At 39.7% G+C, this 24,998-nt stretch overlaps 1 protein-coding gene across 1 annotated transcript in view; it reads left to right on the forward strand.

Annotated features, from left to right (window-relative positions):
- Positions 1–24,998, forward strand: part of GAD2 (glutamate decarboxylase 2) — a 72,713-nt gene that overhangs the window by 17,521 nt on the left and 30,194 nt on the right. The window contains exon 8 of the mRNA XM_058532641.1: positions 5,198–5,277. Coding sequence (XP_058388624.1) covers positions 5,198–5,277 — 80 coding nt within the window. The remainder of the gene's footprint in view (positions 1–5,197; positions 5,278–24,998) is intronic.

The following is a 24,998-nucleotide window of genomic DNA, read 5'->3' on the forward strand; positions in this document are numbered from 1 at the left end:
GAAAGATGATTTTCACATAACAACACTATTTGAGAGGGTTTCAATTCCAAAAATAGATCTCCTTTCTGTTAAAAAAAAAAAATGAACCATGACCCAGGCAGCTTGGAAAAAGATAGCTCCCATGTAATGCTTCCCATTAGACAGAAACAAGCTGACAGAACTTTCATTAAGAGAAATTGTAAGCTAAATTCAGTTTACCTTTAGCACCCCTGCTCCACCTCTGCACACCTACCTCCTTTGCATTTCAGGGCCCTCAGCGCCTTTTTCTATCTACCCAATCCCTTCAAAACCTGCTCTCAGGAAAGAACGTGAGAGCCATGTAAATGATTGTAAAACCTAAGTGTTGCCTCTCCTGGGGGTATGTCCATTGCAATAGGAGACAAAGGAATGAGGCAGTCAGGCACCAGTGCAGCCACTGGGCAGTGAGAGGTTTTCTTTATGTCTTCCTTCATTCACCCAGTGCTGCCATGTGCCACGCATTGCCTCCGGCCCTGGGGAGACAGCAGTGAGCAGAACAGACCCAGTGCCTGCTCTTAAGGACCATGCATTGCACTGGGGAGAAGAGAAGAACAAGGAAAGGATGGTCACCCCTCCCAGTGCACCTGAGATCATGTTCCATATCGGGTGACTGACTCTCCCTTGCTCCAAGTGCCAGGTCAGGAGTGACTGGATAGCTTTACTTTTCTTTGGGTTAGTGGATAAAACCCATAAGCTTTGGAAGTGACTAGAAATGATGGCAGGCCCTGCTCTGCCACCTTGCAGGGCATGACCTCAGATTAGCTACTTTATTTCTTCCTCGTCTGTAAAATGGGGATTGCGATACCTAGTTCACATGGTTGTTGGGAGAATGAAGTGAAATAATACCCGTCAAGGGTGGAGCAGAGTGCCTGGCCTTCGGTAAGCACTCCGCAAATGGCAGGAACATTGCTTTTAGAACCAGCCACCCACTCGTGTCCCACCTGGAGGAAGAGCTGAGTCTGTCCAAGAGGCAAGATGGAGGCAGCAGGGAGAGTGGTGAGTCAGAGGACATGTCTGGGGGCAAATTAATTCCCTAAAATGGATGTACCCCCTCTCCCAAAATACCAAAGCAATACTCAAGGATTCACAGCCCTGGGAGAGATTGGATCCTCTATTGTTACTTGTATGATTTTGAGATTTCCCTACCTACAGATGGCATATGTTTATTTTAAGACATAAAGCAAATTGACATGACTTTTGTTTGAGGATTTCAAACTTCTGCTCAAGGTTACTAGGGAGACTTGAGGATGCTATCACATTAGGTTGCAGGTTGGGAGAATAAGAAGGGCCACAACTTTGTGAGCACCATTGAGAGCTGGGCGATCATAGCTACTTCACATACGACACCCACACTTCTCATGCCAACTCTGCCAGAGAGGAATTCTTCTTTGCAGCTGAGCAAACAGTGGCTCAGAATGAGACAGTAACTTGCCTAAATAAAGCCAGGTGTCGCAGTCAAGTCATTTCATCTCAAATGACCTCTTTCCATTACACATTTCATTTCACTCTTCTCAGGATCCTGAAATCATGGAAATATTTACTTTCCATTGAGTGATCACTGTGACTGAATACATGCCGAGTTCTGATGTTCACATCTGTCACCAAATATCATCCTTGGATCTCTTTTCATGTCAACTTAATCCTGGTGCACACTCTTCCTTTCTTCTAACGCTTACTTAGGGCACAAGCTCACAGTGCAGTGACTTTAAACTAGAGAGCTGAGTGTGAACAATCAGGTAGCAGCTTCACAGAAATACGTGTGTGCAGATCCACATCACCACAGAATCATATGGAGTCTCTAAGAACACGGTTGGGTGATCCCCTTCCGCTCCAAATCATAATAATGAGCAATCAGTGCTCCCACCATCCCTAATGCTCTTGTTCTCATGCATTCTTACTCTGGATAATATCAGCCCACTCAAACCCAGAAAGCCTGCTTATTTTTTCAATTACAGTTATTTTATAACTATAAAATCCCATACTTATTTGCACATATTTTAAATGTCAGCAGAATCATGTAGCTTGAATGTAGATTACTTATATTTTTTTTAGAAAAGAGAGAAGTTAATCTTCCACCAACCTTGAATTTTTCATTTAGTATAAGATAAAGATCATATGGGTTCTAATATCTATTACCTTTGAATAAAAATATGATTTAGTTCTAAATAAGCGCTAGATTCTATCAGGGGTCTATTATTATTTTTCCAAAATCAGGGGAGGTAAGCGGGATATTCATTAGCTCATTCCCCAGCCATTCTGTTGATGAACATCTGGTTATTACAAGAGTCTTGATGATCTGGGGACACATCTGAATCCTTGTAACTTCCAATGTTTGTTCATGATTTTGCCTTCCAAAGCCATCCAGAGTAGTCTATCTCTCTACTTCCTCCTTGGCCCAGCCCTTCAGTTACGAAGGCCACCCATGCCACGTGTCCCTCATGCCCTCTGCTCATGACCAAGGGTCCTCTGAGCTCTCTCTAGACACCTGGTTTCCAGGCTCCTCAGCATACAGGAGGTTGCTGTTCAGATGCTGCTCTGCTCTGGTTCATCAACAAGTGGTTCCATGAAACGTGGTGCCAAGGATTAATAAATGATTCTCCACGTGTTGCCTCACCAGCAGAGAGACATGCCATTTAAGCTGTCTTCACTGTTTCTTCCTCATTAGGTAGTGTCTTTTTTTTCTCTCTAGTTCCTTCCTCTCCGTGGGTCCCTTGCTATTTATGGATAACATTTAGCTATTTCCCTGCTCCTTTTCCTGAAAATATAAACAGACTCAGTGTTCGGTACCTAATTTTCTTTTTCATGCCTCGTATCACTTTTGTTCTCCATCTTGCAGCTTTCTATTTGGGCATGTGTTTTTCTTTAAGTGTGTGGCATTTGGAACAGCGATCAATTATCCTAGGTAATTGCTCCTCATTTGAGAATCCCTATTCTTTCTCATTTAAGACCGAACAAGACGACTTCCTCTCATTGACCAGGTGCGCCAGATCTCTTATTTATCCCCAATTTGCCATTTGGCAGTTTAGTGCTTACGAGCTCATTCACTGAGGGGCCTAATCTGAGTAGGTTGTGCTTGCTCAGTGGGGCAGCTGGCTCCTCTGTTCTGCGCCCCCTGGCAGGGACAGACTTAGCGCTGTTTTCCTCCGAGCTCTTTCTCTTCAGGGTCGCCCAGGGAACTGCTAACTATGCAAGAGAGAATACTTTTTTTTTGGTGGGCGAGCTACGCATGTTTACAAACCCAATTAAGTTTTCTCTCCTAGTTTCCAGGTATCTTGGTAACGGTTGTCCACTTTGTCTTTCTGAGCTTGTAAAATGAGGCTAATGGCCCTTTCTCATTACTTCTTAGCTACACTGGGCTTTTTAAATGCCTCTGTTCAGTGCCTCATTTACTGGTTTACATTATTTGCTGCCGTTATAATTTCCTCTTGCTTATGAGACACACTCCTAAAAATATGTGTGTTAACAGTTCCTATGCTGCCTATTTAAGATTTCAGATGAGTCAAAAGTGGGCATTTGAAGAGAGAGTACTCTCTAGAACCATAACTTAAAATTCCAGTCAGCAACCCTTTGGAGATGTAAATTGAGGAAGCGGCTCTCCCTTTGGACAGCTTAATGATCTGTAGTTAATAGTAAGAGGCTGCTGGGCAGATGCAGTACAGCTGGGCTAGGTTAGCCTTTTTCAGCTCTCCAAATTGCACAGTGATTACAGCCATTGAGATTCAGAATCCTACCCAGAATCAATAACCAAAAGCACAAACAAAGATTTGGCAGTGGCTTGTTAGTGTGGCCTTTTTCCGCACACTGTTCTGCCCAAGCCGGGGACTGATGCCTCCTTCCTGAGCCCACCCCACGCTGGGGAGTCACCTGCAAATAGTCCCTCCAACAAGTCTGGGATGGAGTGCTGGATTTAAGGCCAATTTCTCCTTCTTGAGTGCACACAGTTTCATTGAACTTGAGAGAAACTGAGTGTAATTTCTTGGAAGCAAAATATAAGTCTGTGAGCCATAAACACATAGCTGCTGGAGGCACTTGATATGTTCTCATGCCTTGTATGTAACATTGGCTTGGATTACTGTGTGTTGGGGTAGCAGGTCCATTTACAATTTCCAGGGTCGTCTTATCTTCACTCAAAAGCCCAAGTGAATTCAACAACAACAAAAAAAAAACGAACAACCTCATTTAAAAATGGGCAGAGGACTTGCATAGATGTTTCTCCAAAGAAGATATACAAATGGCTAATGAGTACATGAAAGGATGCTCAAGGTCACTAATCATTAGGGAAATAAAAGCAAAACCATAATGAGGTGTCACCCCACACCCAGCAGAATGACTGTTATCAAAAAACGGAAAATAACAACTATTGACGAGGATGTGGAGAAATTGGAACCCTTGTGCATTGCTGGTAAGAATGCAAAATGGTGCACTGCTATGGAAAACAGTATGGCAATTCCTCAAAAATAGGATTACCATATGATCCAGCAATTTCACTTCTGGGTATAAACCCAAAAGAATTAAAAGCAGGGCTCAAAGAGATATTTGTACACCCACGTTCATAGCACCATTCATCCACAATGGCCAAAAGATGGAACCAACCCAAGTATCCATTCATGGGTGAATGGAAAAACAAAATGTGATGTATACATACGATGAATATAATTCAGCATTAAAAAGGAAGGAAATTCTGACACATGCTACAACATGGATGAACTTTGAGGACATTATGCTCAGTGAAATAAGCCAGTCACAAAAGGACAAATATCTATGGTTTCACTTATATGAGGTACCTAGAGTAGCCAAATTCATAGAGATAGAAAGTAGAATGGTGATCTCCAGGTGCTGGCCGGAGGGAGGAATGGGGAGTTGTTCTTTAACATGTACAGAGTTTCAGTTTTGCAAGATGAAAAGAGTTCTGGAGATGGATGATAGTGATAGTTGCACAACAATGTGAATGGACTTAAGGTCACTGAATTGTATACTTAAAAATGGTTAAGATGGTAAATTCCATGTTATGTGCATTTCACCACAATTAAAAAAACCCCAACTGAAGGATGCCATCTTTTCTCAGCAATCCTGGCTTTGGAGAGACACATTAGAAATAAAAGGAGAAAAGAAAAAAACAGCAAAGGGAGTCGTTCTTGACTTTATATGCAACTAATTACAAATACGCTTTTTTTTACAGAGTCATTTTTCTCTTAAGAAGGGAGCTGCAGCCTTGGGGATTGGAACAGACAGTGTGATTCTGATTAAATGTGATGAGAGGTAAGCATGAATCGGCAACCCTTGTGGGTTAGCAATTTGCAAATTCCAGACATCTACCTTTTAATCTGAAAACAGGGATGACTGTGGGGCTGCAAACCTCCTCTATCCCGGCCGCTGCCGTTCTCTGCTTCTCTTTCACATGGGCTCTTGCTTGGAGTCCTGGGACATTGTTCCTCAAATCCACAAAGGCTTTCCCAACTCTTGACAGAATCAGAACCTTTGTTAAATCAATCAAAACATTCTGCACCAAGAAGCTGCAGAAGGACAGTCCTCACCTGAACACTCAAGCAACACCCAGCATTTGAGCACTGATTCACGGAGGTGCCATCATTCTGGGCACCATGGATTGCGTGAACTCGAGGGAGTGATTACAGAAGGGGGGAGAGTTTAGTGAGCAGGCAGTAAATAATGCCCCAGCACCTCATCCGCTTTGTGCTGGATCCAAAGAGCTCTCTTAGGGAAAATCCGTCTTAATTGGCACCCACCCCTCCTAGGTACCCTGGAAATGGGTGGAGGGGAGATTAAGAGTGTTTCCAGGATATCCATGTAAATTTTCACTAGCCTATTGCCCTGGAACCTATAAAAAATTAAATCCAGTCTTTAAAGAATTGAGAAAGAAATTTCACTGAATTAAAAGGAAGCCACTCAATTAACCATCTGTTTATTCATATGTATCTGTTAGGCATTTTTGATTGCCTACCATGTCATGAGGCTCCGGAAAAGCCTAAGGCATAATCCCAGTTTCCTGAAAGTATATGATTGAGGGGGGCGGATGCAGCATCAGAAGGAGACAGTTACACGGCTGAGTTGTGTGGCACAGGGTTCAGACTCTGTATGTTGGTCAGGCTTGGAATTTCATGCAGCAGGAGGGTTTCAAGCTGGATTTTTTGTTTGTTTGTTTGTTTGTTTGTTTTTGTGAGGAGGACTAGCCCTGAGCTAACATCCGATGCCAATCCTCCTCATTTTTTGCTGAGGAAGCCTGGCCCTGGGCTAACATCCGTGCCCATCTTCCTCTACTTTATATGGGACACCGCCACAACACGGCTTCACAAGCAGTGCCTCGGTGCGCGCCTGAGGTTCCGAACCTGCGAACCCTGGGCCACAGCAGTGGAGCATGCGCGCTTAACCGCTGCACCACCGGGCCAGCTCCTTAAGCTGGATTTTTAAAGGTTAAAGTTGACTTGGATGGGTGGAGGGGAAGATGGGAGCAAGTACAGAAGACTGAATACCACAAGCAAAGCCACAGAAGTAGGCATGAGCTTGTGGGGCTCGAGGAGCCGGGCCTGACCAGAGGCGTGGGGGGGAGGGGACAGCCATGGCAGACTCCGTTGGCCACGTGGGATTATGAAAGCTCAAAAAACCAAACCGATGAATGACCATATCTCCCTCTGGGAGGTAAAATTACAAGGGCTTGTCACTTTCTTGTTCACACTTTCTATATTGCCTGATTTGTTTAATTGTTCGCAATGAACACACATTAATTTTACAATCAGAAAAAAAAAGTGGTTTTGTTTTTCCTTTGGGGGAGAGAATGCTTAATTTAGCATCTGAGCTTGATGGGTCTGGAAACTAGGTAACTTGCAAGCATTTTTATCCAAGAAGGGCGTGAATGAAAGCACCCTTCAGGAAGCAAGGAAGAGGAGAGGCTCCGGTAGTGAGGCCGGGCAGGAGGCTCTAGCAGTGACACGGGTGTGAAATGACAAAGGACTGGAGTGAGGTGGACACGTTTGGAAAAACAACTGCCTTATATTTTTAAGGCTACCTGTGTTCCTCACTATCAAGTACTTAAGAATTGAGATTTGAGGAGAAAACTGGCAAAAAAAAAACAATTACTAACTGTGGATGAAGGTTTAGATGACTTTAACATTTTTCTTAATCTGTAGCCAAACTGTTATAAGTAAGGAGCCTAGAATTCAGGGAAGAATCGCCTCGGCAGGCCCTGTCTTCCTAACTGGCTTAGTTAGCAGGTGTCTGGAGTTGAATCCCGGGGGGCTGAGAGATGAGCTGGGAGTACGGAGGGGGCTCTTGACTCCACTCCTTATGGCGTCAGTATTGCTGCTTCTACTCCTGTGAAAACCAGGTTGTGACAGTGGGAGTGGCCTAGGGGTGAGTCCACCAAAACGGTCAGCCAGGTACTCGTGGGAGCAAAAGGCTGGCCTGAGGATAACCGACTGTCTGAAGGCAGCATCATGCTCCAAAGAGAGGTGCAGCCTGGAAGAAGGAAGAGCAAGAAGGAAAAGCAAAAGAGTTGCAGGGAAAGGACCCCAGACAGGGCGGCCAGGACAGAGACCAAAAGGTGCCCGTCATTCAGCAACAGCAGAGAAAGGAGCAGAAAGCCGAGAATGCTAGAAAACCAGAGCGGTCTAGAATCAATGACTGGCTATGTGGCCTCAAATTTTAAGGTCAAAGAATTTTATTTCAACAATGTTAGAAGCCATTAGAAAAACTAAAGCACAATGCTAAAAATTATTGTTGTTTCAGAAAATACCTCACTATCCGCTGCCCCCCTCATGCACCCATTTGGAGGGTACAGAGGGAAGGGGGTCTTCAGGCGGCTAGGGCTGGGGGCGCTTTTTCTCCTTTTGCTCATGAGCCTTGTGGGATGGGGAAGGGAGGAGGGAGCAATATAGGAGAAGGAGGAAGAAGACAGAAAAAAAGAAAGACAAAAAAGGATAAGAAATAAAAGACGGGAGAAATAAGGCCCAGGAGAAAAAAATTTGTGCTGGAAGCGTGAAGTGAAGCAAGGAGGAGGGACGTGGGAGGGAAATGAAGGTGGGAGCAGGAAACCCAGGAGAGCTTTAAAAGGAATAAATGATCATTTTCACCATCTAAAAAGCAATACATGCTTACTTTAATAAAATAGAAAATAACCGGGAAAAATCATAGTTCCGCCACCAAAAGGTCATCACTAATACCACACTGGGATCTAAAAATCTCTTTTTAAGTGTAAAGTTTTGTTCTTTTTTTTTCTTTTTTTAATTTACGTATTTGTGATCATGTTTCTTTTTCTAACTAGACAGGTAACATAAATGTTTTTCCATATTTTTACAAACACACTTCACTACATAATATTTGAGGAGTGACTCTGTCAGAAAGCACGATAGGACTTGGAGGAGCGGGCTCTGAGCTGGACTGTTGGCATTCAGCTCTCAGCTCCAGCATGAGCTTGGGCAAATGCCTCTCCGTGCCTCAGAAAGTGCCTTTCTTTACCGGAAATTCATAGAGTTGTTCTGAAGTTTCAATCTTCAGAACAATTGTGTTGGCAAATGTAAAATGCTAAAAATGACACCTAGACCAGAGCAAGCACAAAATATTAGCCCTCTCCTGCACATGTCTATATTTTGGGTGTTGCTGTTATAAATAACCTTTCTATCCTTCAGTGAACATTCTTATGTGCCCAGGCCTTCTCCATTTATGATTATTTCCTAGTATAATTGATAACTTAAACTCTATGAACCTTCTTAAGGAAAGTGGAACATCAGGCCAAATTGCCTTTCAGAAGGTTTCACCAATTCATTTTCCTAGCAGTATTGTATGAGAGCATGTTGAAAAAAAAAAGTTAAATCTGTGTTGTAGTTACATGTAGTCTTTAAATCTATATTGATAATTCACATCATCTGTGTACCATGAGTTTAAAACTGAGAGCCTGGCCTTAGTGGCTTAAGTGAAATTGAAGTGTTTGGGTTCAGGAGCCAAGGAGAGGCCTTAGACTGTCATTTGTAGCCACTATTCCAGTCAGAATCAGTGAAAACACTCTTGGCAGCCATTTTGGTTTTATTACTATGTCCTTGGGAAAGTCGGATGTGCAGTTCAGAAAATCACTGGAGGCTGACAAAGTGCATACCTACGTGCTTGTTTTTCCAGTGTACCTTGCAGAGTTCATCCAGGCTTTGCAAAACATGAACCTGGACCTCCTCTCTGGGGCTTTCATTTCTTAATGGTTACTCTTTCCAACTCAGCACACTAGTCTATCAGTTGCTGGGGTGACAGGTTTTATCAGGTTCTGCAGACAGTTGACCTAGAAGGAAGCTCACAGATGAAGGGCAATATCCTAGTGAAGGAGGACAGCATGTGCCTTTCTAACAACATGCCCAAAGACGCATGTGGAAGAAGATTCCATGAGATACTGTCCCTTAATTAGCAGTCACAGGGGCTCAGTTTGGTGACCTATTTAAAGTGAAACATGGTTCTCAGTGAAAACGAATAAAGAGAAACATATAGTCAATCTTCATTGGTTTGGAATAGGTTCTCTCAGAGTTGAAAGTCAAAAAGTATTTTAATTTTATTATATATACTTTAATAAGTAAAATAAGATAAGGTAACAGAAAACTTCAGTTCACCATGGCTTACACTTTAATGGAAGTATCATAACTAAAAAGAGTATTCTATTTTGTAAAAATTAATTATTAAATTTAAGAGAGGAAAATGTGTTAAATGACCTTGATTTCATAAGTTCTAGTTTAAGAGTTCCCTTTCCTTGTTAGCAAAAATTTGAATATTCACAGTGATAGGATTAATGAATTTTACTCTTGTCATTGGGTCTAATATTTGCAAAATTTGAATTAGTGGAATTTAAATTAATTATGCATTGATGTGTCTAAGGATAGAGAAGAAAAATCTGAGCCAATATCTAGAAGAAAGTAAACATTTGTGAAACAAAACTGAGTGATATTTCAGAATTGGATTAGGCCACTGAGCAAAAAAATGTTTCCTAAAGGTTCAGGCAAAGGAGGAGGACAGAAAACTTCTCTTCTATGGATGATAATTTGGAAGAATACAAAGTTCCCATATGATGGAAGTGGGGGCCTGTGAGCTGCTTCTTTTGGCTGTAGGCAGGGGCCTTGGTTGGGAACACAGTGGCGGACAAGGTAGACATAGTCACAAATGCTGTAAAACTTAGTCTGGTGTGCAGAAGGCAGACTTTGAAACAAGCCATGGAGATGAGAGAAGATGGCCTGTTCAAGGAACTGAAAAGAACTTCTGGGGGGAAGTGGTCAGAATGTCCTTGTCATGAGGGACCTTATGAGCCATATTAAGCTGTTTGGACTTTAGGCTGAAGACATGGGACATCACTGAAGGGTTTTGAGCAGGAGAGCTACATCGTATTTTTGCATTAGAAAGATCACTTCAAATGCAGAATGAAGTGTGGGTTCGAGGCTGGCAGCCGGTGGCTGCGGTAGTGATATGAATAGGAGATGGTGAATGGTGGTCTGATTCGATGCAGAGCAGTGGAGATGGAGTGCTGGAATTAGTGGGAATTATTGAGTGATTGGTGTGCAGGTTGAGAGATGAGTCAAGGATGAATGGCAGGCTTCTGGCTTGCCAGCTAAGTCTATGTGGTGCTATTCTCTGAGATAAGGAACACTGACTGAAGTGAAAAGTTCCGATTTGGAGATGTTGAGTTTGACGAGCTTATGAGACAGCCAAGTGAGGGTGTCAGGTAAGCTACTGGGAATATGAGGCTGGAGCTGAGAAGATACATAATGGAAGCTATGTAGAGTGGGCCTAGGAAAGGACCCTGAGGAGCATCCATATTTCGGGGACAGGCAGAGTCATAGGAGCCTACAGTGGAGATTGAGAAGCAGCAGCGAGAGTTGTTGGAGGAGACTCAGGAACTGGGGCCATGAGGGCCGTGAGAGTGTTTCTAGCAGTGGTTAACAGTATCAGATGCTACCAATACATGATATGAGGTCAATAGCCGCCCATCAGCTTTACTTATAAGGAGGGGGCTGGTGAGCTTGGCAGGAGCAGTTTCAATGGAGGGGTGAGGGCAAGAGGCAGTTTGCAGTGGGTTGAAGAGTGAGTGGGAGACAAGGAAAGAGAGAGCAAATACAGGCAGTGTTTCCGGAGGTCGAGCCACGAAGGGGAGGAGGTAGGGCAGAAGCTGGAGAGGATGGTGAGTCCAGGATGGCTTTTGGTCTTGTTTTAAGGAGAAGGGCTTAAGGCATATTTACCTGTGAGGTGAAGGACTTGCTAGAGAGGAAATGTGAATTAGATGCAAAAAAGAAGGGATAAAACAGATAGCAGAGGTTTCATTCCCCTAGTAGACTTCCTTACTCTTTTGGCTGAAATTGTGTAGGATCTTTCTCTGAGGAGCTCACAAGACCTCTGAAATTATGTCACATTATACAATTGGAAGGAAACAAGGGGAACAAGAGAACAGAAATGGTGACGAAAGGGCAGGGGAAAGGTTTAGAGAGGACTGGTGAGGAGGGGAGGGGCCAGAGCCCTGGGCTCACACTGTGTGGACAAGCTGCTAATGGATTTCAATTCAGAAACCCTCAGAGTTGGAAAGAGTCTTGGATATTAACTCATCCTATCTTTTTTTTTTTTTCACTTTGTATTTTTGTGAATAATTTCAAACTTAAAAAAAATTGCAGTAGTAACAAGAACTCTCATATACCCTACACCCAAATTCACCAATTGTTAACATTCTGATGTATTTCCTTTATCATTCTCTTTCTCTCCATCTATGTAATTCAATGCTACATATTGAATGTAATATTACAATATTTCATATATAAATTGTATGCATATTATAGATATAATTTTTTTCTGAACCATTTGAGAATTCCTTGCAGACATCATGCCCCTTTACCCCTTAATACTTCAATTTGGATTTCCTAAGAACAAGGATATTCACTTATGTAATCACAGTACGATTATCAAAATCAGGAAATTTGACATTGACACAAGACTGTTATTTATTTATTTTTTTGTGAGGAAGATCGGCCCTGTGCTAACATCTGCCAATCCTCCTCTTTTTGCTGAGGAAGACTGGCCGTGGGCTAACATCCATGCCCATCTTCCTCCACTCTATATGGGACGCCGCCACAGCATGGCCTGCCAAGCGCTGCGTCGGTGCATGCCCGGGATCCGAACCCGAGAACCCCGGGCCACCGCAGCGGAGCACACGTACCTAACCGCTTGCGCCACCGGGCTGGCCCCAAGACTGTTATTTCATCTACACACCCTATCCAAATTTCATCAGTTGTCCTGACAATGTCCTTTAGCGCTCTTTTTTCCCCAGTCCAGGATCACACATTACATTTAGTTGCCATGTGTCTTTAGTCTCCTTTAATCTAGAACACTTCCTCATCCTTCCTTTGTCTTTCATGACATGGATATTTTTGAAGAGTATAGACCATTGATTTTGTAGCATAGTTCTTAACTGGAGTTCGTCTGATATTTCCTCATGATTACATTCCAGTGAAGCATTTGGGGTGGAATTCCAGGGAGGTGCTGTTTGCCTTTCTCAAGTGCACCTCATCAGGAGGTTTGTCGCATTGTCAGTAATGTGCACTTTCACCATTTGATTAAGAGGGCATCTGCCAGGTGTCTCCACTGTACGATGACTGTTGTCTCCTTTGCAGTGAAGAAGTATCTGGTAGGGAATGCTTTGAGACTATGTAAATACTCTGTTCCTCCTGAAACGCTCACTCACCAGTTTAGCATCCATTGACAATTCTTGCCTGAATTACGATTATGATGTTTGCAAAATAGTGATTTTCAAACTCCATCATTCCTTCTACATTTATTAGTTCCTTTCATTCTCCTATAAGGAAGAGCTCTCCCTTTCTCTCTCTTTCTCTCTCTCTCTCTCTCTCTCTTTCTCCTGCTCTCTCTCTCTTTCTCTCTCTGTTATTTATTATCACTGTGGACTCACAGATGCTTGTAGAAATTAATTCTCTCTAGCACTCTCTCCCACTTTCTCCCCCTTCTCTTCCGTGTCTCCATCTCTCACTCTTCCCTTCAAGGTTTCCTTTAAATTATCTAAATTACTAGTAAATTGCTGTAAAACCTTACAGAAAATAAATCTGACCAAGATCTGTGACCTGGTTGGGACAGGACTAGAAGAGTCACTGGCCTTCCTTGCTCCCATGTAGTACAAGAATTCTGTTAGCTATTTTGAACAATACTTTTATACCACAAAAATTATTTATGCTTTCACATACATTTTAGTTTTTTCTTTTAACATATCCCTTAGCTTTATAAATTACAGTAAGCTTACATTTCTCTGTGCTTGTTAAGCACCGCACTTTATCATACAATCAATTTAAACAACTGAAAGTATAAATAATCTGGGTTATTATACTCTTATTAAATTAGCTGAATTGTGATCAGTGCCTAAAGGCAGTTAGGGAAGCTAATTAACTCTTTCAGGTCCTTGGAGGCTATCTAGTGCCCTGTAACAGACAGACTTCACAGAGACCTTGAATCGATTATTATTGAGCAGGGCTGTGGCAAGCCCTCTGAGTGTTATACTTCCTAGGGGTTTAGATGCAGGGAACTTTGAGGTTCTATGGTGTGCGTGCTTCATTATGTCCCATATCAGAAGGATGATAAAATAATAATAGCTGACGCTTACTGAGTGTTTATTATGTGCTAGGCACAGTCTTCAGCACTTTACACAATTGATCTAAATAATTCATTTATTAGAGACACAAAAGAGTATATTCCCTCACATGTACCTGGTGCTGACATAGTTTGTGAAGTTTCTGTATACACAATAATCCTAAACAGTATGGTAAGTTCTCCTTTCTCCATCTGACTCATAACCCCAGCAGAGGTGCGTCATGTCCAAGTTCACATAGCTGGGAAGTGAAGAATCAGGGCTTGGACTCAGAAAGGAACTGCTAGTGTTCGCTAGTTAAACATGGTCCCTTCTCTTCCCTCCCCCAGATTTTTTTATTGTGGTAAAATACACCTGAAATTTACCATCTTAACTATTCTTAGGTATACAGTTCAATGATAGGAAGTACATTCATATTGTTGTGCAACCATCATCACTCTCCTTTTCTAAAACTCTTTTCATCTTGCTAAACTGAAACTCTGTACCCATTAAAACAACATCTCTCCATTTCCCCTTCCCCCAGTCCCTGGCGACCACCATTCTACTTTCTGTCTCTATAAATTTGACTACTCTCGGTACCTTACTCTTTTTGTCTTTTTGTGATTAACTTATTTCTCTGAGCATACTGTTAGGGTTCATCCATGTTGTAGTGTATGTCAGAATTTCCTTCCTTTTTAAGGCTGAATAATATTCCATTGTATATATATACCACTTGAGTTGCTCCCACATTTTAGCTATTGTGAATAATGCTAGTGTGAACATAGGTGTACAAATACCTCTTCAAACCCTGCTTTTAATTATTTTGGGTACATATCCAGAAGTGGAATTGCTGGATCATATGGTAATTCTATTTTTAATTTTTGAGAAACTGACATACTGATTTCCATAGCAACTGTACCATTTTACATTTCTACCAACAGTGCACAAGGGTTCCAATTCCTCTACATTTGTGCAAACACTTGTTATTTTTTTTATAGTAGCCATCCTAATGGATGTGAGGTGGTATTTCATTGTGGTTTTGACTTTCATTTCCCTAATGATTAGTGATGTTGAGCAACATTTCATCTGCTTATTAGTCATTTATACATCTACTTTGGAGAAATGTCTATGTAAGTCCTTTGCCCATTTTTAAAAATTAATTTCACTTGTTTATTTTTACTTATTCTGAAGAAGTATTTTTCCAGCTTTATTGAAGTAAAATTGACAAATAAAAATTGTAAATATATAAGATGTACAATGTGATGATTTGACATATGTATACATTGTAAAATCGTTGCTGCAATCAAGCTAATTAACACATCCATCACCTCACACAGTTACCATTTTTGTGTGTGCACACTGAGAACACTTAAGATTTACTCTCTTGGCAAATTTCAAGTATACAAAACATTATTGTCATCTATAGTTACCATGTTGTACATCAGATCCTCAGAACTTATTCATCTTATAATCAAAGTTTGTACTCTTTGACCAATATTTCCCCATTTCCCCCACCCAATACCTCCTGGCAGTCACCATTCTACTCTCTGCTTCTATGAGTTTGACTTTTTTTTAGATTCCATATATAAGTGAGATCATACAGCATTTGTCTTTCTGTGTCTGGCATATTTCACTTAGCATAATGTCCTCCAGGTTCATCCACATTGTCACAAATGGCAGAATTTCCTCCTTTTTATGGCTGAATTATATTCCATTGTGTGTATATACCACATTTGTTTATCCCTTCACTTGTCAACAGACACTTAGGTTGTTTCCTAATCTTGCTTATTGTGAATAATGCTGCAGTGAACATGGGAGTGCAGACATCTCTTCAGAATACTGATTTATTTCCTTTGGATATATACCAAGGGTGGGAGTCATGGATCATATAGTAGTTCTACTTTTAATTTTTGAGGAACTTCCATACTGTTTTCCATAGTGGCTGTACTAATTTACGTTCCCACAAACAAAGTGCTAGGGTTCCCTTTTCTCTGCATTTTTACCAACACTTGTTATTTCTTGTCTTTTTGATAATAGCTATCCTAATATGTGTGAGGTGATGTCTCATTGTGGTTTTGATTTGCATTTCCCTGATGATTAGTGATGTTGAGCACCTTTTCCTACATCTGTTGGTCATTTATATGTCTTCTTTGGAAAAATGTTTATTCAGGTCCTTTGCCCATTTTTTAATCAGGTTATTTGGTTTTTGCTATTGAGCTGTAGGAGTTTCTTACATATTTTGGAGATTAAACCATTATCAGATATATCAGGTTTACAAATATTTTCTCTCATTTCATAGGTTGCCTTTTCATTTTGTTGATAGTTTCTTTTGCTGTGCAGAAGCTTTTTAGTTTGATATAGTCCCACTTGTTGATTTTTGCTTTTGTCACCTTTACTTTTGGTGTCAAATCCAAAAAATCATTGCCAAGACCAGCGTCAAGGAGCTTACCACCTATGTTTTCTCCTAGGAGTTTTATGGTTTCAGGTTTCATGTTCAAGTCTTTAATCCATTTTATGGTAATTTTTTTGTATAGTATAAGATAGTGGTCCAGTTTCATTATTTTGCATATGGCTGTCCAGTTTTCTCAGCACCATTTATCAAAGAGGCTATCCTTTCCACATTGTGTATTCTTGGCACCTTTGTCAAAGATTAGTTGACTGTACGTGTGGGTTTATTTCTTGGTTCCCTATTCTGTTCCACTGTCTATGTGTCTGTTTTTGTGCCAGTAACTATTTTGATTACTATAGCTTTGTAATACCATTTAAAATCAGGAAGTGTGATGCCTACAGCTTTGTCCTTCTTTTTCTAGATTGGTTATTTGATTATTTGGGTTCTTTTGTGGTTCCATACAAATTTTAGGAGTTTTTTCTATTTCTGTGAAAAATGCCATTGGAATTTTGATAGAGATTGCATTGAATCTGTAGATTGCTTTGAGTAGAATGAATATTTTAACAATATTAATTCTTTCAGTCTGTGAAGATTGGACATCTTCCCATTTATTTGCATCTTCTTTCATTGATATCTTATAGTTTTCAGTGTACAGATCTTTCGTCTCCTTGTTTAAATTTATTCCTAAATATTTTATTCTTTTTGATGCTATTGTAAATGGGATTGATTTTTATATGTTGATTTTGTATCCTGCAACTTTACTGAATTCATTTATTAATTCTAAGAGTTTTTTGGTAGAGTCTTTAGGGTTTTCTACATATAAGATCATGTCATCTGCAAACCAAGACAATTTAACTTCTTTCTTTCCGACTTGGATGTCTTTTTTTTTTTCTTTTTCTTGCTTAATTGCTCTGGTTAGAACTTCCAGTACTGAGAAGTGTCGAGAGTGGGCACTCCATCCTCGTTCCTGATCTTGGAGGAAAGGTTTTCAGCTCTTCACTATTGAGTACAATATTAGTTGTGGGCTTGTCATATATGGCCTTTATTATGTTGAGGTATGTTCCCTCTATACTCAATTTGTTGAGAGTTTTTATCATGAAAGGATGCTGAATTTTGTCAGATGCTTTTTCTATACCTATTGAGATGATCATATGACTTTTATCCTCCATTCTGTTATTGTGGTGTATCATATTGATTGATTTATGGATGGTGAACCACCTTGAATCCCAGGGATAAATCCCACTTGATCATGGTGCAGAATCATTTTAATGTATTGTTGAATTCAGTTTGCTAGTATTTTGTTGAGGATTTTTGCATCTCTGTTTATCAGGGATATTGGCCTGTAATTTTCTTTTCTTGTAGTGTCCTTATCTGGCTCTAGTATGAAGGTAATGTTGGCCTTGTAAAACGAGTTTGGAAGTGTTCCCTCTCTTCAATTTTTGGAAAGGTGTAAGAAGGATTGGCATTAACTGTTTAAATGTTTGGTAGAATTTACCTGTGAAGCCACCTGGTCCTCGGATTTTTTTAGTTGGAGGTTGTTGATTATTGCTTCAATCTCTTTATTCATTATTGGTCTGTTGAGAAATTCTATTTTTTCATGATCCAGTCTTTGTAGATTGTATGGTTCTAGAAATTTATACATTTTTTTCCTACATTATCCACTTTGTTGCCATGTAATTTTTCATAGCAGTCTTTTATGACCCTTTGTATTTCTGTGATATTGTTGTAATGTCTCCTTTTTCATTTATAATTTTATTTATTTGTGTCCTCTCTGTTTTTTTCTTGGTGAGTCTAGCTAAAGGTTTGTCAGTTTTGTTTATCTTTTCAAAAAACCAACTCTTGGTTTTGTTGATCTTTTCTATTGTCTCTCTAGTATCTATTTCATTTATTTCCACTCTAATCTTTATTATTTTCTTCCCCCTGCTAACTTTGGGCTTCGTTTGTTCTTTTTCTAGTTCCTTGAGATGTAAAGTTAGGTTGTTTATTTGAGATCTTTCTTTTCTCTTAATGTAGGCACTTATCACTATAAACTTCCTTCTTAGAACTGCTTTGCTGCATACCATCAGTTTTGGTATGTTGTGCTTCCCTTTTCATTTGTCTGAAGACACTTTTTGATTTCTATTTTGATATCTTCTTTGACCCATCAGTTGTTCAAAAGTGTGTTGTTCAATTTCCATATATTTATGATTTTTCCAATTTTCTTCCTATTATTTATTTCTAGTTTCATACCATTGTCGTTGGAAAGCATACTTGATATGATTTCAGTCTTCTTAAATTTGTTAAGACTTGTTTTGTGGCCTAAGATATGATCTATTCTGTAGAATGTTTATGTGCACTTGAAAAGAATGTGTATTCTACTAGTGTTGGATGGAATATTATATATGTGTTTCTTAGGTCCTTTTGATCATTTTTGTTGTTTGTTTTTTTGTTGTTGAGTTTAAGTTCTCTGTATATTCTGGATATTAATCTCTTATCAGATATATGATTTACAAATATTTTCTCCCATTCTGTGGGTTACCTTTTTACTCTATTGAAAGTGTCTTTTGGTGCACAAAAGTTTTTAATTTCCATGAGGTCCAATTTTTCTATTTTTCCTATTGTTGCTTGTGCCTTTGGTTTCATATCCATGAAAATATCCATTGTCAAATCCAACGTCATGAAGCTTTTGCCATATGTTTTATTCTAAAGGTTTGATAGTTTTAGCTCTTATATTCAGGTCTCTGATCCATTTTGAGTTAATTGTTATATATGGTATTAGGTCAGGGATAATGCCTTCTTCTTTTTAAAAACAAACAAACAAACAAACATTCTTTTCTTTTCTTATTCCAGAAGAGGCACATATTCATTGTAGAAAAATAAGAAAATAGAAGGACCTAAACATAATCTCTCATCATTCTTTGATGCATATAGTTCCAAATATATCTGTATACATTTAAACATAAAACTTACTGATTAGAAATATGTTGCTTACATAATAAAATACTATGGGCAACTTTCATGTCATTAGAAATTCTTAAATATGAATATTAATCACTATTTAATACTCTATTGTTTAGAATTTATATTACTTAACAAATCTTCTGTTGTCAGTCATTTGAGTTACTTTAAAGTTTCACTATTTAAAAAAATGCTAATATAAACATCATCGTGGTTAAATACTTGCATACATACTTATATTATTTTCCTAGGATAAATTCCTAGAAATAGAATTTCTAAGCCCAGGACTGTGCCTGTACTAAGAGTATGATACTTGCTGGCATGTTGCCCTTCAGAAAAGGACCAGGGTGAATGCTCACCATGTCCTTACTAATCCTAGGAATTAAAACCTTAAGTGACCTGTGTCAATTTGATGGATGGAAACTTTTTTTTTATTATTGATGTTTTTATTTGTATTTTTGGTAATTAAGCATTTTATACTTATCAGTTATTTATAGCAGAAAAGGAAAACAAAGCCCTCTTTTGTCAGGTATGTTGTAAGTGTTTTCCAAAATGTATCATTTACTTTTTAATTTTATTTGTGGTATTTATAAAAACGTTCCATTTTTGGTAGTCAGAGCTATCAACAATTATTCATTTTCTAACTTTGCTGTCTTCTGTAGAAAGTCTTCCCTATTTTAGTACATGTTAATATGCATCTTTTTTTCCTCAAACCTTTGTATTATTATTTTAATAGTTGATCTAACTGAAATTTATTTTGATTTATGGTGTTCGAGGGGTATGTAATTATTTTTTATTCTTTTTCTTTTTTTTTTTTTTTGCCAAATGTTGTCCCAACACCATAGGAGATCAAACAAATACTTTCATCATTGATCTGTATATACTATATTCATATTGGGCCTGTTTCTAGACTTTTATTTTTGTTCCACTGATTTGCCTATTTGGCTCCATTACCGTACTTTTTAATCACTATAGTTATACAATGTTCGACGCTTTAGTAGAGAAAAATCTGTCCTCCACCCATTCTTTTCTTTTCTTTCTACTTTTTAAAAAGTGAATATTCTTACTTATGTTTTTCATCCAGTTTTACTTCAGAATTATTTCCCAGGTTCCCATTCCCCTAAAACTCCCACTGGGATCCTGTTGGAATTGTGTTAAGTTTAGAGATTATTTGCATGTATTTGCAATGTTGAGTTTTCTCATCAAAGAACATGATGTGCCTTTCCATTTATCCAAATCTCTTTTGTGTTGTTTGGTAAGGTTCTGGTATTTTCCTTCTTATAGATTAGTTTCAGCTTACTCATTTCTAGTTTCAGATACTAATTATTATTTTACCTCTCCACCCTTCTTTGCATTCTTGCAACAAATCCCACTTGGTTCCATGTTAATCTTTAATTTCCTTCTGGATTATATTTTATAATATTATATTCAGGATTTTTGTAGCTGTATTATGAGATATATCTATAGCTTTTTCTGGGCTGTCTTTGATAGATTTTGCTTTCAGAGTTAGCTAGTTTCAGAAAAAGAATTCAGCAGCTTTCCATTTTCTTCTCTATAAGAGTTTACAGAGCATTATCTGCTGATAGTAGACTTCTTAAAATTCACTACTAAAACATCTGGGCCTGGCATTTTAGGGGGCGGTTTTTTGGCAACTTTCCCCCCACTTATTTCTTGGTTACTAGTTTTTTCAAATGTTTTATATATTCTTGAATCAATTCTTTTAATCTTGTTTTCCTAGGGGAATTTCCTAAAAATTTTCCTATTTCCTAAAAATTTTAAGATTTAGCATAAAGCTATACATATAATTCTTTTTATTTTTATTTATTTATTTACTTTTGATGAGGAAGATTGGCCCTGAGCTAACATCCGTTGCCAATCGCTCTCTTTTTGCTGAGGAAGATTAGCTCTGAGCTAACATCAGTGCCCGTCTTCCTCTAATTTGTATGTGGGATGCCGCCACAGAATGGCTTTGAAGAGCAGTGCATCCGTCTGCACCTGAGATTTGAACCTGTGAACCCTGGGCCGCCGAAGCGGAGGGTGCAAACGTAACCGCTATGCCACAGGGCTGGCTGCCCATATAATTCTTTTATAATATTAAAATTTCTTTATCCATAACCTCCTTTCTCATTTCAAATGTTACATGTTCTCTCTTTTCTTTATTGGACTAAACAGATATTTTTATATTCATTGATCTTTTTAATGTATCAGCTTTTGAATTTATTAATTACATATAATTTATAAAGTTTCTAATTCATTGAAAAATTCATTCATTCTTTCTGCATACATTGCTTGTTGTTGTTTTCCTAGCTTCTTGGATTAAGTATTTAGTTTAGTTATTTTTATTCCCTTATTTAATTTCAAAAGCATTTCAGGCTATACATTTTCCTCTGAGAATGATTTAGGATGCTTCTCATATTTTTATATGTAGTATTCCCATGTCACTAATTTTTAATGTTCTATAGTTGTAGTTTTGATCTCCTCCTTGACTCGGAAGTTATTTAGAATAGCCAAGCACGGGTTCTTACATCGTAAATTGAACTTATCATAATTCTTTTTTTCTCTCTACCCACATGTTCAGGGAAGAGCGATGGTAGTTTGGGGAGTAGGAGGAGTGATGAGAGATTGTCCACACACATTCCTGCCCATGCAAACACTGTCTCTCATCATATACTTCCCTGTCAGAACTAATACTAGCCCCCAATGGCAGCAGTAAGGAGGTTTCGTATGAAAAAGAAAATAGCTCCTTACCACATCATGGTTGGGGTACTCAGTTGCACATCACTTGGATTGTTGTATAGTGAGTGTGTGTGTTAAGTAAATGCTTTGGAGAGGAAAAACAAGAAACAAAAAACAGGGGCCGGCCCCGTGGCATAGCTGTTAAGTGCGCACGCTCCGCTGCTGACGGCCCAGGTTCGGATCCCGGGTGCACTCCGATGCACTGCTTGTCAGGCCATGCTGTGGCGGAGTCCCACATAAAGTGGAGGAAGATGGGCACGGATGTTAGCTCAGGGCCAGCCTTCCTCAGCAAAAAGAGGAGGATTGGCATGGATGTTAGCTCAAAGCTGATCTTCCTTACAAAATAAATAAATAAATAAATAACAAATATTACTAGAAGCAGACACAAAAATCACCAAAAATATCCTGTTCTCATATCCTGACCATAAGGCTAAGGGATCCCATTGTGTATGTTGGAAAACAAATCGTAAAAGAGAAAAATACAGTTAATTGTTAAAGTTATTTATACAAGTCAAACTATATTTTAAAAGGAGCAAGGAAGTTCACTGTCTACAATTATGGTAAAATATTTTGCACAGGGCTTGGTTTTGCAATACAAGTGCTTCCTGAGTGGTCTGTTTTGACTTTGGTTTGTTAGTTTATCTTAGGCCTTTCCTAGGATAGGTTACCCACATCAGTGGAGCTCTCTTCCCCTGGGAACTCCATGGGAAGTTTTACTGTTGCTCTGCAATTCCTGCATCAATTTTTTCCCAAGTCCGTCCACGCAGTTTTTCAAGTCACCACACAGTCTGGGCAGTTTGAAAATTCTCTTGGGTGCATGAACTCCCCTTGCTGTCTCTGTGTTGCAATCTGTGTTAAAGAAATAGTTTTGCTTAGCACTGACTAGTTGAAAAAACCAAAACAACCCAAAGGCTAGCAGGTTTTTGTTACTCCTGTAGCATTTGGGTGCTACACCAGAAAGACGGAGATCGTCAAAGGATGATGGAGCAAGATGTTTTAATAGGAGGTTATATGTTTTTCTTATTTTACTAATTAGCGCTAATAGCAATAAGAATTGAGATCAAGGAACTGCTCAATTCAAGCGGCTTCCAGAAAGCCCTAGTGGAAATATGACATACATCGTGACAATCCTAGAACTCTACCTGAAAAATTTCTTAAGTCAAGATAGTAGGTATTTTCTCTAAACCACATAAATGCTCGGGAAGACATTTGTCATACAGTGCTAAGAACCTGGGTTCTGATGTCACACAGCTCTCGGTTTGAAATCTGCCCCCTACTAGCTGTGTGACATCCTGTAAGTCACACAATGCCAGTGCTACTATTACTAATAACAATGAGACGATCTTATGTGTACTGAGTGCTTACTGTATGCCAGGCAGAGTTTTATACTTAGTGCTTTATAGTGTTTTATATTAACTGTCTCATTTAATCCTCATGTAAACCTTGTGAGGGAGGTACTATTATCGTCATTTTATAAATGAGTAAAAGGAAGAACTTAATTCTTCAAGTGCGCACAATTAGCATAGGATCTGAGGCAGGAACCCAGTTATTTTGTCTCCACATTCCATGCTTGTAGCCACATTCAGCTGCCCTTCTGAGCCTCAGTTTCCTTCTCTGCAAGAACACTAATAACTCTCTTCTAGGGTTGGCACGAGGTGCAGAGATCATGGAGTAAAGCACAGTGCAGTGAGTGCTTCTAAACCAGTAATTGTTTATCACTGCCGGTGGTGTTGCAACTAACAGTGATCGGAACATTAGTCAATTTCTAACGGGAAGGACTCACACAACCTTTCTTCTTTGCACACATAGCTCTGTGAACAGAGCCAAGCTCTACTCACTTAGGAAAAGCCGGTAGAATTACTAGTTTCAACAGGGCCAATGAGCAGGGTCACCAATGACTCAGGCACCCGATAGTGGCTTTGGGTGACTGCCTGGAGGTATACACTCTCCAGTAACATGCTCCTTTTGATAAGATAGATAGTTTTCTCCTTCGGAGCCATGGGATGATAGCCATGAATCTGGGTCAAAAGTCCACACACGGTGTAATCTGTATCTTTTGCTTCTTCCCACAAAGAGAAGATTTTTCCTGCTTGCCACTCTAGCTGGCATTGTGGGATTTTGCTGAGGCAACTTTATGAAGTTATTGGACCCTATAGCATCATATAAATTTTTAAAGATTTGCAAAATCAGAAATCTCAATGCAAAATGGCCACATCCAGAGCAGCAGTCTGGCTCAACAGTCCTCGCTTTGATGGCAGTCCTTTCTTAAATGCCAACAACTGGCAGAGAGCAGCGTTCTGAAGCGTCAGTCGCTACTTAATTATGCGCTGAAAGGCTGGATGTGTAAACGTTAAAGATATGCATTTTTGCTACTGAAATGCTTTTAGACCAGACATACAAGACGCAACAGCTGCCATCCAAAGCCTCCTTTCACCAAGAGATGCTTGTCTGGAAAAGCCAGGACTGGCCAGACAGCTTCTCATCCTCAGAGAAGCCTGCTGGCTGTTGCACAGTGCTCTCTCACCCATAGCACATGGGCAGGCAGGGATGCACGGTGCCACAGCTGCAGCTCCTTCTGCTCGCTGCCCTACAGCATGATGGCTCAAACCCGTGGGTCATGTGACAAGTACTTGGCTAGTATGATACACAATTATTTAAATGCCTCCCAGGCTAAAATTTCCATTTCTAAAGCAATGTGTCTCAACATGTGGACCTAAGTTGACCTGCGTCAGAATCACTTGGGCTTGTTAGAAATGCAAATTCCCATGCGTCTGTCTACTTACTGTGTTATTGTTGGTCTCTGTTGTTAGTGTGTAAGCCCTGAAGAGTAGAAACTGGCCTGTTTACTCTAGCACCCCACACCCCTAATAGTGTTCAGCTTATAGTAACTGCCCAATAAATATTCGTGGAATGAATTAATTCCTGACCTCCTGAATCAAATCCCTAAGAGCAGGGCCAAGGAATCTGCATTTCAAAGATGTACACAGGTAATTTTTATGCACACTAAATTTTAAGAACCATTGTTCTAAATTAATTCAGCCTATTCTAAGATAAATGGAAAGATGAAAAGTTTTGTCTCCAGAGGCCCCCATACTAGCTGTCTGGCCAGTCATTACGGTAAAGTGAACATGTTACTGTCATCCTTGGGTTGAACTTTTCCCTTCTAGTCACATACTTCCAATAAATGTTGACCTGCCACCTGCAGTGGGCCAGGCTTTGGGTTCCTAAGTGGACAAAACAAATATGGGCTTGGAGGGCGGGGTGCCTAGGAAAGACTGGACCTGCCCTGTCCAGAGCCACAGCCACCGCTTTCCACTTTGCAAGGAG

The sequence above is a fragment of the Diceros bicornis genome, chromosome 36, assembly GCF_020826845.1.
Source record: "Diceros bicornis minor isolate mBicDic1 chromosome 36, mDicBic1.mat.cur, whole genome shotgun sequence".
Classification (NCBI taxonomy): Eukaryota; Metazoa; Chordata; class Mammalia; order Perissodactyla; family Rhinocerotidae; genus Diceros; species Diceros bicornis.